Source organism: Alligator sinensis, unplaced genomic scaffold, assembly GCF_000455745.1.
Source record: "Alligator sinensis unplaced genomic scaffold, ASM45574v1 scaffold1115_1, whole genome shotgun sequence".
In the NCBI taxonomy this organism is placed as follows: Eukaryota; Metazoa; Chordata; order Crocodylia; family Alligatoridae; genus Alligator; species Alligator sinensis.
Window position 1 is genome coordinate 560325 of NW_005842317.1, and position 15371 is coordinate 575695.

The following is a 15371-nucleotide window of genomic DNA, read 5'->3' on the forward strand; positions in this document are numbered from 1 at the left end:
AGGGAAGAGTTGGACATGCTCTCTCCCTCTCACAAACACTCTCCTCTGACTTTAAGCAGCTAGAAACCTCAGACCAAGAATATCCAAAGTCTTAGGGTTGATGATATTTCACTCCATGTGTCTCCTAGAACTAGCAGGAATTTTTGGTGCCAAAGCCAAGGAAGACTAATTCTATGAGGGTAGTACCAGATTAAAAGTATAAATGCCTTATGAAACAAGTGTAGGAGGAACATGGTACATTTTGGCAAGCAACATTCTCCTCAGAGACCAGGGATACTCAAGACACCAACATTTTTGTTTTCTTGGAGACAAGGTGTTTTTACCCAGCTCACCTCAATTTTCACAAACAGAATAGTATCTAAAATGGAGACTCTGAAGTTACTAAACAAACTGCAATCTTGAACATGAACAAGATCACAGAGTAGTTCTGTAAAAGCCCACAGCTTCATCTTGACTGTGTCCAACAGAATGGTGTAAGTCTAGAGAAAATAATTTAGTATGAAAAGCTATCTAATTTATAACAACCCCTGCATCAGGTCAAATGCAAGAGCATGAAGGCCTCAAATTACTGAATCAAAACAACTAGCTACAAAAAAGGAAGTGAACAATGGTTGGAGCTACGTCTTTTAAGCACTGAACCAAGCTTCTAGATCTGCAAGTGAGCATTCATACCATTCTATTTCCCAGGTGTAACTGCTTCCCCACAGGCCAGCATCATGCATATTCATACGACATGAATTTGCAGAGGAAATTTTCAAAAGAAAAGCATAGCAAACAAACCAATTAAACTGTTTGGATAGAAGACACACACCTACAGAGGAACCAATGTTACATAATACTGAATGAAACCCTTGAGTGAAATAAGCATGAAGCACCTAAGACAACATGAGAAACAGACGTAAGGACACTGTATATCTGGCAAGTTAAATATCCCTAAAGTTTCATTCCTGAAATGTTCCGATTAATGCAATTTGCAGAAAGCACAAGAAGCTTTTCAATGACATTCTTCTTGGTAAGTGGGAGTACGGTAATACCTACAGAATGGAAAGCCTACATTTAAATGACTGCTGTGCTGCTCATGTCACACACAAACAAAAAAGTGGCATTTGCTTAACTGCTCCATATAATGTAAAATGAGATTAAAAGGTTTCCCATCTTGGTTAATACTGCATTCACAGCAACTGAACATTAATTCAGTTTAAGAAATACTGAAATACTTCTAAGCTGCAGACAAAGAGAGGCCTTACATAAAACTACTTTACAGAGGACTTGCAAAATCTTATGGAGGGGTTTCCACCCTCAGAAGGCCAAGGCTTTGCAGTTGGATCTGGTGACTAGTCTATAACAAAGCAAGAGTCAGCATGCAGATTTACATCAGAGGTTGCATAGGCTGACATTACTGGGGGGAAGACTACTGCTAACTTTCAAATACTCATGATCATTTCTTGTTGAAATCCCTTTATTAGCACTCTAACAAAAGGAAAACGCAAAATATTTTAAATCAGCCATGTTTCTATCTAATATCACAACAGCAGATACCGGGCACATCTATACATGAATATTAATACGCAGCAACAAACTCTGGCACATATCGTACTGGAGTTTATTGTTCCAAGGCACTGCATTTGAACATGCTGCAGAGGGGCTGGCCAGAGCACAAGGGTGCTTCAGTGAGGGGCTAGATGGCAAGCAGCCCCCATACCAAAGTACCCTCTTGCCCCAGCCAGCCAGGTCAGCGTCTACACATGCGCTGCTGTGCACAAAAAAAACCCACAAAAAAAACCACTCTGCAGCAAGATAATACTTGTGTTTACAAGTACTAAGCTGTGGCAGACTTAGTTTCCTGCAGCCTAATAGGGCCGCACATGTAGACGTTGAGACATTTACTGCAGAGCTAATTAGGCAACTGCAGTAAGTGTCTCATGTAGATGCACCCAATCAGCTCAAAGCACAACAATAAGGAAAATATTGGGAAGGAGCATGTATATTCTATATCCACTAACAAAAGGTTTCTGGTAGAAACTTAATGCCATCACACTTTAAAATTAACCCTTTCTTAAACTGAGCGCTCACAGATCCCTCCCCAAAGTAAAATACCTTCACGACAAGAAACATTTTTTATTTTACTTTATAATTAATCAAGAACTTCTGATTCACACCAGAACCACCAGATCTCAGCCCTAAACTCTAAAGAAAAAAAAGTTTTCAAGCAGAAAGAAAAGCTTATAAAATAATATGCAAGAAATTAATGCCGATTAATACTAAGATTTTATTGGAAGAAAAGGAAGAAAATTCAGAGGATGGATTCTGTCCGTAACCTGAATTCTACCTACTTCCAGTTACACAGTATCACAACACACACATTTCAAGGAAAACATACTACATGCGTTTTAATTTAGAATAAGGACAGTTTAAAGTAATATAACTCCTTACAAGCTTTTAGATAAGCATAATTAAATATAGGTTAATTATGGGGGGAAGGGGAAGAAAAATGAGAAAGCATCACCACCTATTACTAAGTCTGCCCAACACTTCCCATTAGATTCTTTTTTCAGTTGCTTATAAAATGTCACTAAACTAATCATTTTCCATAAGAGGTGTTCCCCTCAGTCAAACATTTTAGGAAATTACAGCCAAAAAGTTTCAGCCATTTCCAAAATAATAAGGAAAAGCATACAGCTTTGCTCATGAACAAAATCAAAAATTTATTGGGAATGCTCTAGCAACCCCATGCTCTGGAGCTGGGGGACAGAATATGGCAATATTCCTGGAAGCTACTGAAGAAAACAGGACCCAGTTGGCAGGGGGAAAACTGAGATCAGAAAACTAGGTGGGAGGACAAAGGGAATCTAAGACTGGCCAGAAACTAACTAGGAATTAATGGGGGACAAGGAAAGAGCTCCCGCAAGGAGCTAGAGAATGTGGAAAGAATTAGTCTGATTAGGCAAAAAGTAGCTGCTGAAGATATAGGACAGATCAGACAAGTAAGCAGGACAGGGGGGGGAAAAAAAACAAACAGGCCCAGATGAAGAAGGAAATTAGGATGGCAAGGAGGATGAGACTAGGACTGGGACAAAGATGCAGATGCTGGGAAGATTCCAGACAACAAGTTGAAGAGGACAGAGTAGAAGGGGGTCAACTTTGGGGACAGAAGAGCCTCGCGTTCCATTTCAAGGAAGGGAGCAAGCAGAGTCTGCAATTCCATCAGTCCTCTGCAGTCAGTAAACACGCAAAGCCAACTAGCAAGGTCTGAAACTCAACTCCCTCTACTGACAGTCCATGAAGACAAGGACAACTTCTGACTATCATTTACACAAGGGGTCAGTAACCTTTTCAGAGCAGGGGACCAAAATAATGCAGCTCTGTCCAAAGAAGATCAGAGATTCTAACCCAGCTGCCACTGCCACCACTTCTCTCCCACCTTCACACGCACTGACTCCAACATGCATGCAACCCGCCACCAAAATGCTGCTGGTATCCAAGTTTGTGACCTATAGGCTGCTGACCCCTAATTTACTCTTACGGCAAGTGGCCGTGATGTTTATGAAGGATTTAAAGGTCCAACTATGCTGACACCTAATGTGGGCTAATTAAAAGTGCCCAGTGCCATGTTGGAACACGCATAGGTTTACCAAGACTAAGCAGAACTAGAAACTTGTATGGCCAGGTGTTTTGCCAAAGAAAGCATGGAAAATCTGGCTGAGGCAAAGGAAAAAAGGACTGCGTGCATGTGTATGAGTTTCCTAACTTTAAGATTACATAAATTAGGAAACATGCATACATTGATACTTTTCTCACCACTGACAAGTCAAATATTTCAAATAGATGATAATTAATCAAAAATGTATTCCTGTGAACATATTTATGCTTCCAGAGAAACTGATCAGCAGAATGTGCCTCTATTGATGTAAAAACAGTTAGGCCTGTTGTGTTAATTTTAACTCATTTGCCCAGTTAGCATAGTAAGAGATGCCCTACCAATTCCATTTCAAAACAAATACCAGCTTTTGCTTTACAGAAATATCTAATAAAGCCATTTTAAAATAGTTTAAAGCTTCTAAAAAACTTGCACCACACTCCCTCATGTTGAAATTCATAAAGGTAACATTCTGTTTTATACATGTTTTCATTCATCTTATTAGAATGAATAAAGGGATTTGAGGGATCTAATTTGAGCATCCAAAAATTAAAGACCTTCCAGATCTCAACAATGATTGCTTGACATACTACATTTCCAAAGGGAATTCTCTACTTTCCAATCATATTCTTCAGTGTTACCCAGAATACTACCGTCATATCATAAACAGAACCTACATTACCTTTCTGGCCAATTTGTTAGATTATCTGAGTTTCCCTCCATGCACTAAAAGCATGGATTTCCCACTGCTCTGAGATTTTAGAAAATAAATGCTTAAGCATTTTAGTGAAGCATAAAGCTCAGACATTAGGATCAGCATGCTTGTCTTCCTATACATTCTGTGTAACAGCCCAAGACTGAAAAGCCAAAGAAATCTCACATTCTCAGATTCTATATTTGCCTGCTTAGAAAAGACGATTTACAAGAGGAGAAACACAAACAACAAAAAAACCCCAAAAAAAACACAAAAAAGAAAAAGAGTACTTTGCAGCTGAGAACTTATTTTAAGTATAGTTAGAATTTATATACCACCTTCTCTTCAAAAACCTCCTGTTCACTTTGTTGCTGAAAACCAACAATTTCTAGAAGAGTTAAAAAAAATAAATTGAAATATTCAGCAGATGGGAATATAATGAAAATAGCAAATACTAATACATTTATCTTGCATGAAAAACTATAAAGACAAGCGCCCATATTTTATATGGCTGAATTAATAATTTGTGAACTTACATGAACAGAACTTTTTTTTTTTTCTTCAAAGAAGATTTGAAAATTTTTATTTGTGCAGCTTTTAAACCTACATTTTTAAATGGGTCAACTCATCTAGCTTCTGATGACCCCATAGTAAGTTCACTCAAATGAAACAGAAACATCAAGCAGAGAAGTAAAACACTACATATTGTTAAGTGCAGATATTTTAGACTAAATTCAACAGCTCAGAGAACTGGATCAGGTGGCAGTTTCAGTCAGCAAGTGGTGCTGGAGCCCCAGCTGTAACATTCAGAAGTTCCATAAAAGGACTCACATCTGGTTAACCTTGAGGCAAACTCATACTGGAAGCTTTTAAGAACAAGTTAAGCAAATAACGGGATGGTTTAGACATAGATACCCCAATCTGGAGCTGGGGAGTTGGCTATTCTAATTCTGCTACCATTAGAACCTGAAATTGGCAGGAAGGGCTAATACAGCTTCGGTCACTTTTGGATCCTGCTGCAAAGCTATGATGGACATGAAAAAGCACTTTGTAATACTGAACTGAAGGTGCGTCCAAGTTAAATCAGCCTCCCTGGGCTGCCTCAAATGCCTAGCATAGCACAAACAGCACCCACCCTCAACACAGACTTCACATCCACTTCCAAAATTGTGCAAAATTTCAGCAGCTGTTTCGTTTTGAAAGCGTTTTGGGCCATTTCAGCACCCAAAACACCGAATCCAAATCGAAACAGAAGGCTCAGAAATATCTCCAAAATGAAACGAGGCATTGTTTTGGAACTGTTTCAGAAAATGTCAGCGTTTTAGAGCCAGGCTTGCAGGGAAACGGCTATACACTGCTGCCCTGCCACGCAAATCAGCTCCGCAGGGAGCAGAGACCTGTGCCAGGGGTCTCCTCACCGCTGCCCACTATTTAGACTATTTTACCCTTCATTTTTATGTTTATCTCCTATTAACGTAGGGGCATGCTGTCTGGAGTGCATAATCCTGAATTTATGCCCTGCTGCATCAACCATGGGAGAGAAGACTTCACTCTTGTTTCACCCATTTTATGCTGGATGTAAAAGTACTGGAGTGGTGGATTGGAGCTTTTAGGGCCCTATGTGTAGTCAGGAGAGAATTCTCTTGGTGTGGGAATGGTAACCCTAAGACTATTTCCTGAGGACTCTACACAAAGACTTAGCAAGGGAGTGGGAACTGATAGGGCTGTGTGAAACAGCTGTGTTTTGCTTCTGTTTCGGAGGACAGCGATTTGTTTTGGTGTTTCAGATCACTGTCCTGTTTCGTTTCAGCCGAATCTCCTCCAAATCTGTTTCGAACAGGCAGCAAGCTTTGAACAGCCCTACTGCCCAGCCAGACAGGGCTTGGGGCCGGGGGCAGCAGGACCCCAGTAGGTAGCAGAACAGGGCTGTGGGTGGCTCATCTGGGGAGAGGGCCGCTGCCCTCCGTGCAGGCAAGGAGACTCACGCATGGATCTCTGATCCCTGCCATGCTGGGTCGCAGGGCAGGGAAGCAGCGCAGTGACAAGCAAGCCTGCTAGTCTCTGCCGCACAACTCAGCTCTGCAGGAAGCAGAGATCCGCACTGGGGGTCTCCTCACTGTCACTGCCTGCCCTGGTGATGTGGGGCTGCACAGGGCAGGCAGCAGCAGCGAGGAGACCTAGGGGCAGATCTCCTCTCCCTGTGGAGTCAGGTCATGCAGCAGGGCAGCGTTGGTCCCTGACTCCACAGGAAGCAAAGATCTGTGACGGGGTCTCCTCTCCACCACTACCTGTCCCGTGCAGCCCTAGATCTCTGCTCCCTGCAGAGCCAGATTGCACAGCAGAGACCAGCACTTTCCTGCCGCGCGACCTGTCTCCACAGGGAGCAGAGATCTGCACAGGGAGTCTCCTCACCACCACTGCTCCCCGCTGAGGCCCTGCAGCCCCTGGCCCAAAACCCTGCCCAGCTGGACAGTAGGGCTGTGTGAAGCTTGTAGCCTGTTCAAAACAGATTTGGAGGAGATTCGGCAGAGTCAAATCTCCGAAGCAGATTCGGCTGAAACGAAACAGGACAGTGATCCGAAACACCGAAATGAATCAGTGTCCTCCAAAACTGCCGAATCCGAAACCAAATTGAAACGCAGCCATTTCGCACAGCCCTAGTAGACACTCTCCTGCCACTGTGGGAGAAAAGCAGGAGCAGTAGACATTTTCCTGGGCAATTGCTGAGAAAAGCTGTGGCTGCTGGGTCCCAGTGCCTGTCCACCATGCACTGACCCTGCCTCTAAGCCAAACTGGGTCAATCCGGCCCATAGCCTGAAAGGTAGCTAATCCCTTCTCTAGAACTTCTATGCATTGAAGCAGGCCTTAAAATTCTGTTCCCATGAAAACTCATACAAGCCTGATGAAATTAGGAGGATCCCAAAAGTCCTAGTTCATGCAGGTAGACATCTCCCCGCTCCACTATTTAAAAGCACCTCCACTCATGTCTGTAAAGGACGAAAGGAATCCCAACAACAGTATTAGCATGTTAGTAGCTAGAACCAAGAAAAAAAAAATCACCAATAAAGCAGAAAAGGCAACGCAAGGGAAACGAGTGTCAGTGACCCAACGTGTCCTTTCTAAACCTATGCTGCTAAATTTTTCTTTCTGGGAGAAGACCAGATGCTGCAGTTATGATTATAAAACTTTAACATCCTTCTGAATTACTGTTGGAATAGAAAAGAGAGGCTATTAAAGCCAGACATGTTTAAACCAGCAAGTAAAGATAACTGTAACAGGTGGCCTGCTCTAGGCCAATTTCACTGTGGCCCACCAGCCTGCGCCTGGGCTAACCACCTGCCATGCCTTGTTGGTAATTAATTAATTGATGAAAATTAAGCAGGAAGCTGCCCATTTCTTGCCCCGATGCCAGAGGGTGCTATTTGCGGCTCCGTTCCTCCCCTACACTGCAGCCCAAGCCTCGCAGATGGCATCCATAGTTCTTACAATCACCGGCCCCTCGCCGAGCCCCAGAATCCTACTAGTTGAACCCCGCCTGGATTCCTCTCCTCAGGCAGCCTATTCCACCTTCATCCTAGGCAGTATAGCTCCCTAAACTGCTTTCCCCTTACGGATGTGGTCCCCCCGGGACCTCTGGCTCCTCTAGGCCTGGCCCACCGCCAGGCTAGTTAGAACCCCAGGCCCTCAGCTCTTAGGCCCTCCCTGCGGTGGGCCCCTGGCCCTTCGACCCTTTCGGTCCTGGCCCCAGCATTGACCAGTCAGGGGATGTACAGACAGGTGTGAGTCTATGGCCCCACTCTCTCTTTGGGGGTCTACCTTCCACACCCTACAAAGGGGTAACCCATCCGGTTGTGGGGGCTAGGGGTTAAGGCGCCCCAACCCGCCTTTCACCAGGGTGGTAACTGGCCTGGCATTTCCTGGGGGCTCCCACGCCACTGGGAGCCCCACCACAGCACCCAATCCCAGCAGGGTGCAGTTTTAGGTCAAGCCCAGGACCAGGAGCCTCCTATCCATCCCCTACAGCTCCCCCCTTACCTCCAGATGAGACCAGCAGCCCTACAGCCAGGCAATGTTTTTGCCTGGCCTCCCAGCAGCAAAATGCCCTGTTTATAGCGGGCAGCCCCGAATCTAAAATGGCTGCCCTAATCAGGCCCCTGCCAGCTGCTGTCTCAGGCCCTTAGAGTGGCAGGCACAAACAATGCCCTGCCACAATGTCTAGTTTTTGAAAATTTTGATACAAGTTAAGGAGTTCCCTGAACCATTAGTGTTGATTTTTAACAAACCTGAACATTGGGACACGAGGAAGACAACTGAAGTTTGTGCCAGTATTTCAAAAGGTTAAACAGAACAATCCAGCTAAATACAGACCTATCAGACTGACAATCACAGGTAAAATAATGACATGCACAATACAAGACTGCATTAAAAGTATTAATGCCAATCAACATACATTTATTGAAGCTAGACACTCCCATACTAATTTGATATTTTAATTAGATAAATGTGGTTGTTAAATGCAATAGTGTTGAATGTAAGAAACTCCTAAAGGGCACCTGATTTGGTCCTGCATAACTTTTTTTTTTCCTAAAGAAACCACTATAGTCAAAATCAATTCAGCATACATTAGATGGCAAAAAATGGGTAATGGAGAATCACTACCAAAGGATATACAATTCTAACAAGGGCTCATGGGGACTTAACCTTGGCTTATGGTATTTTATATTTTTTGACACTGAACATGTGCAAGAAAACAATTACTGACAGATTTCACAGGTGATTCAAAGACTGTAGGAGTAGTGAAATTTTGAAGAGTTCCATGTACAAGACAATGGCCACAGACAGGCATTTATTTCTACCAGTCAGAACTTTTCTTAAATTCTTACCAACAGAAAAATAGCCTCAGAGCAGAAGCATACATACATTCCAGCCCCTGGGTAGAGGTGAGCTCTCTAGCCACAGGCAAGCTCCACACAGGTGAGCTCTCTAGCCAGAAGGCAGTAAGAGGCCGCTCCCAGGGCTACTGCTGACAGGGAGCCCATTACTTGACAGCCTGTCCTCTCCCCAGCCTGGGAAAGGGGCAAGTTGCCAAGAGGCAGCCCCCAGCTTTTAAATCATCCTGTTGATGCCCATCTGGACAATGCACACAGTAATTTAAAGCCTGTGGGATCAGGAATGGGGTGGGGAGAGCTCTCCCCACAGCAAACCCTGGCCCTGTGGACTATAAACGTTGCCCACGGAGGGAGCAATGAGGGGACCCTGGTATGAGGAGAAGGCAGGGAGCAAGGATCAGCTGCTTCTATAATCTGCTCCTGGTTGCCTAGAGCAGAGGGAGCAGCCTGTCAAACCCTGCTACCTGATCCTCAGACTGGGAACCGTGGTCTGAATAGTGGTTAAAAGGCTTTGCCTTGCTGTTCTCATTCCCTCCTGGACTAGTCTAGGCAAAACCCCCAGCCCCTTCCCCAGATCAGGCAAGGTCAAGTCTGGGGAATAGCTGGGGAACAGTAGTTTCACTACTCCCCTCCCAGACTGGACTGAGGAACACACAAGCCTTCACTCTTGCCAATGAATTTCTCTCACAAGGGAGATCTTCCAGGTGTCACCCAGAAGATTTTTCTCCTGAAGGAACATATTTCCTGTGGCAGGAATTCAGTGAACACTTGTTTGCCTGCCATTTCTACTAGGAGAGCAGCAATTCTCCCAGTAGAAATGTAAATGCCTGTACATGGCTATTATAACCCAAGAAGATGGGCTGCAGAAAGTGGAGCACCACTGCTGTCAGGATGTGTGTGTTTTGCATTAAACAAGGGATGTCAAAGACACTCAGTCCCAGGGGCCAGATGAGTAGCCAGGCGTCAGTCCATGGGCCAAGCCGCCTGCAGACTGCCTGCATGCATGCTACGTGCAGCACTGGTCCAGCCCCACATGTGCTGCATGAAGCCCACAAACCAGAACTGGCTTAAATCAGTCTCATAGGGCCAGCATGGTGATCTGTTGCATGCAGCATGCCAGAGTCCGTCTGACCCATGATGATAGGGCTCCGTGCACTGGTCATATCTTTGACACTCCTGCATTAAAAGGTCATTGGTTAAAAACAGAAATAACTCTGGAAGACAGGACTGGAACCCAGTTCTACTGCCAGCCAGGGAAGTGCCCTCACTAATAGGCTACTTTTAGTTTATCTAGCAGACAAAGATAACCGGCCGTCCAGGAGACAAAAGCCATCTAGTTTCAACTTTCAAAAGTCAGACTAAAAACAATATACTCTTACAAAAAATGAAAAAAGGAAAGAAAACAATGAGAATAATTAACCACAGGAACAACTTAGGAAGGGCTGCAATAGATTCTTCATCGCTACAAATATTTAAAACAAAACCATGTTTTCCTCCAAAATGTACTCTGCTTCAAACAGTAATCAACTCTGAGAAATCCTATGGCCTGCATTATACATGAGGTCAGACTAGATTACTACAAAGGTCCTTTCTGAGTTTCAGAAACTGCTGAAAGCCTTCTGATCTAGGGACTCTTTGCTATACCTGTGTAGTGCCCAGCACAAGTTCACTTATCCTAACTGGAACCTCTGGGTACTACCATCCTAAAGAAATTATGCAGTAATAGATACCAGCCAACGCTACTCTTCAAAAAAGATTATAAGATTTCCTTAATTTTTGGTAGACTCTTGGGTAAATTTAAAACTACACTAAGATTCCACCTTCTTTTCTGCACAAAGTTCCTAAAAAGTAAACAGATCAAGTTACCATTTGGATCAGCATCTGTGTACATAAATTATCTCCTTTAAGGATGTGTAATCAACACAAGTATATTCCATAAAGCACTATCCTTTCCTTCACAGGAATGGTATCAGTGAGCCATAGTAATAAAGTACTGTCAGCAGCAAGAACACTGTTAAGTGGTTAAGATAAAGCATTACAAGATTCTCCTCCCATGGAAGACGCTTGCACTTTTCAGCAATAAGAATGTAGCATAAGAACGGAGGTAACAAGGTGTGAAGGATTGAGGAACTGACCATGGCTGTTGCCACTAGTCTGAAGGTAAAGTAGTGTGCTTGCTGACATGAGAAGTCCTGTGCCCAGGCTGAACATTTGTGGGAGACGACAAAACCCAAGATCAGTCCTCATACAGACTTTAAAGTGATCCAGCATGCAGAAATCATGTATCAGATCAAATTTTCAAATTCCAACACAAATCTTGCAGAAGACCTTCTATGGGTTAATTATTTAGATGTCCTCGGACCCTTGATTCAGACAAAGACCACCCCCCCTTACCCAAAAGAAGCTTATAAACTTTACAAAGTTATACAAAGGAGGGGCAGAGGGACAAGGCAATGAAAGGCTGAAGGAAGAGAACAAAGACAACATCAATAACATAATATAAATACTCTGTAAAATCTAATGCACAGAATGGGGTGTACATGGGGGGGGGGTCCATCCTTCTTGAAAAAGAAGGAAAATAAGTAGGGTTCAGAGAGTAACTTTACATAGTAGAGCTTTTTTTGCATTTTTAAAAAAATAACTAAATGGGGAGGCAGTAGATTTGTAGACTACATCTTGCAAGCTAGGAGATAACTTGCATTGACCTGCCAGAATGGCAGTTTTGATGCATTTGGTTGGATGGGTTTTTACAGAAGCAAACGGGGTTATCTGTCCTGTTAAGGACCAGATGAAGGACAACTCTGATTTGTGGCAGAACCCTTTTAAGAAAAGATAATTATTCCATATACTAAGTCCAATCACATCTGTTAGGAAGGACCTGGGCTGCCTAACCTGAATCCTATCAACTCTGAAAGAGCTCAGTCTGAGGAAGAGAATGAACTAATGCTCTATGGGACTACCAAAAGCAGAAATACTTTAGCAAGAAAGCCTCAGGGTCAGGGGAAAAGGTAGCTATTGGATTTATGCTGAACTGTTATTTTGGGGGTTGCTAAAGATTGTGGGCTCAACCAATAAAAAGTGTCTTGAAGGGCTAGAACACAATCTGGAAATAGTGTGTTCTGAGCTGGGGAATCAGGCCAACAATGTAGATATATATTGTTAAAATGAGAGAAAAGAAAGTGTTCTTCTAAATCAAATTTACTGTAAAATGCACAGCCATAATTTAATCTAATAATAGCATCTTTAATACTAACTTTAAGACTGACTTCTGACCTTATGATAGTGTCAGAGTTAGATGAGCAAAGTTCACAAATCCTAAAGTTAAAAAAAAAAAAAAAGACAACCTTAAAATTCTCTCTCTCTCTTTTTTTTTTTTTTTTTTTGCAAGAGCACTGGCATATCCCCTGCCCCTTGTGGTAGGCACTGTGCAAATGAGACGGCCCTTGTCTTGAAAAACAGTTTAAGAAGCTGGGAACTAGATACACATACAGCAGGATCAAAAGAAAACACGATTATACTAATAAGCAGAAGCAGTCATAGCAGAAGCTTAACTAAAGCCTAACTATTTTACAGCGTTGTAGGTTGTCTAACTGTTTTACAGTGCTTAAGGCAATTTTCTGTTCTCTAGAAACCGTGAGCAAAGCCTAAGCTTTTTCTTATTTGCACAGATTATAAGCAATTTCCATTGGCATGTCCTGCAAAAGAAAATTAAAATCACTAAAGAATTAAAGAAACAATTATGACGTATGATTTGATGAACACAGCAGTGATACATTCAACCACTAGAAGCAATATGAGGGAAGAGCAAGTCACTTTCCTTACCAAAGTTAAATTCTGATGGGAAACTTAAAAATCATAATTTTAATTAGATACCTTTGCCTGAATTTGGAACTCCAGTTTTCAAACAGACTGCCATCATGTGATGTCTTCCTAATGCTGCAGTGTAGACAAGTGAAATGTAAACAGCTATTTACATTCATCTCCATGAAGTACAGTCTTTGAAATCTAAGACAATTACTAGCTAGGACACAGTTAATAAAAAAAAATAAGTTTATCTGTCACTGATAACAAAATGGTGGATAAATGAAGACTGGAAAACCCATGAATAACTGTGCGCCACCTAGAGGGCATATAATGCAGCTGAAATATAAAAGAAAGCAGTGCTAAGTTAGGAAGACTTGCTGTAAGAATGTGTAAAACAATGATAAACTGATAAAACAATGCCTTATTTCAATTAATAGTCTAAAGTTATATCTAGCAAGAAACTACACAATACCTATATTTAAATTATGAAAAACAAGGACGTAATTTCCTATTCTCTCTCTCATTTTTACTTTCAGGCTCTCTGTTTTAGAGTCTGCAAAGGAAAATTTGCACATAAAAAGTTAACCCCTGCTGCCACCATATTTTTATGGCATTTGCATGATTATTAAGGCACTTCCAACACCTGATTATGGGCCCCACAGAAGGTGCAATCCAGCAAGACAACAGCAAATGTGGGTGAAAGGAAAGGTTTGTGTTTTGTAGCTTTGCATCTATACAAACTAAACAAGACTTGGACCTATCGTTGTTCCCACTGCTTTACTCATATATTTCCTTTTCTCCTACCATTAGGAGAAATAACGGGTAAAAACTATTCTCCTAGGAATAAAGGGTGTAAACTAGTTGAGAGTGGATTTAGGTTAGATATTAGGAAGAAATTTTTCACAGTACGGGTGGCCAGGATCTGGAGTGGGCCTCTAAGAGAGGTGGTGCTATCACCTAGCTTGGAGGTCTTCAAGAGGCGGCTAGATAGTCACCTGGCTAGGGTCATCTGACCTCGGTCCTCTTTCCTGCCAGGGGCAGGGGGTCGGACATGATGATCCATTGTGGTCCCTTCCGACTCTACAATCTATACATCTATTATTGTCGCATGACAATAGTGCAGGTACTTCCATGTAATTTAAAAACTTATTTTGGGAGGGCTCTAGTCAGAGTGAAGTGCTGAAATAGGAAAGAATTGAAGAAAGAATAAAAAGTTTGAAGGATAAAGTAATTAAAAAAAGTCTGAGAGCTCATAAATGGGAGAAGATGGCATAAAGCCAAACTGGTAGGAAAAATGAATCTGTGTACAGTTAAGATGAACTAATACCAACAATACCACACACACACACACACACACACACACACACACACACACACACACACACACACACACACACACACACACACACACACACACACAGAGTGAACTGAGCAAATTAAGGTAGGTTCTGTATTATCTCCTTTCTGACTATTACTGATTTTCCCCCATGCAAAGTCTGGTGCCCTGAGAAGACTCCTGTGGTTACCAGGAAAAAAAAAGTTATGGATACAAACACTGGCCTTGAATTACCCACCACATCCTTGCCTGTAGCTCATACTGGTGCTTGGTGGTCTTTACTCAAAGCAGCCAGTACGAAGTTTTTCTTTGAATCAATGCGTTTCCTAAAACTGCAAGTCCTCCAGCAGCCTTCAGATTTATCTGAGTTATACTTCTATTGCCACAAAAATCTGACAGAAAATCCTACTGTCAACAGCCATAAAACAGCAATGACTGGCCAGTTCTGTCAACTCGTAGAGGTGTTAATCAATAAACTGTTTTCTCAAAATTTTCTTTCAAATCATAGTCTTATGATGCTATACTAAGCTATCTATTTTGTTACAACACAGAAACTACAGTTATATGTCCTCACTGAATTACTCATAGTCTGTATTTTTTTCATGCATTTTTTTCATGCAATACATAGTCTGTATTTTTTTCATGCAGCAGGTTAGGGAGCCAAACCTGCTGCTAGCCCCATGCAGCAAGGAGATAGTGCCCCCAGATGAATCCAGTACAGCAGGTCTGGAGCCATGCAGTGGGCCTGGGGTGCTTCAGCCTGAGAACATGCCGCATCCAGAACCAACTGCTAGGACACACCAGGTCTGACACCGCATTCACCCTGAGAACCTGCACTCTGTCCCAGATCTAGTGTCCCAAGCTGTACACATGGCTCCAAAGCTAGCACACAGTCCTGGACTTGGCACACTGGGTCCTGGGTCATGTGCCAGATCAGGCCTCGTCCTTCCATGAACCAACCCCACATGCGGAGGGGGACATGATTCCCCACTGAAGGAAGGGGGGGGGGGG

At 42.8% G+C, this 15371-nt stretch overlaps 1 protein-coding gene across 1 annotated transcript in view; it reads right to left on the bottom strand.

The window, feature by feature from the left end:
• UBR5 (ubiquitin protein ligase E3 component n-recognin 5) overlaps positions 1–13326 on the bottom strand; it is a 140873-nt gene extending 127547 nt beyond the window's left edge. The window contains exon 1 of the mRNA XM_025209929.1: positions 13094–13326. Within this exon, the coding sequence (XP_025065714.1) occupies positions 13094–13206 (113 nt within the window). The 5' untranslated portion in view covers positions 13207–13326. The remainder of the gene's footprint in view (positions 1–13093) is intronic.
• Between the last annotated feature and the right edge of the window lie 2045 nt (positions 13327–15371).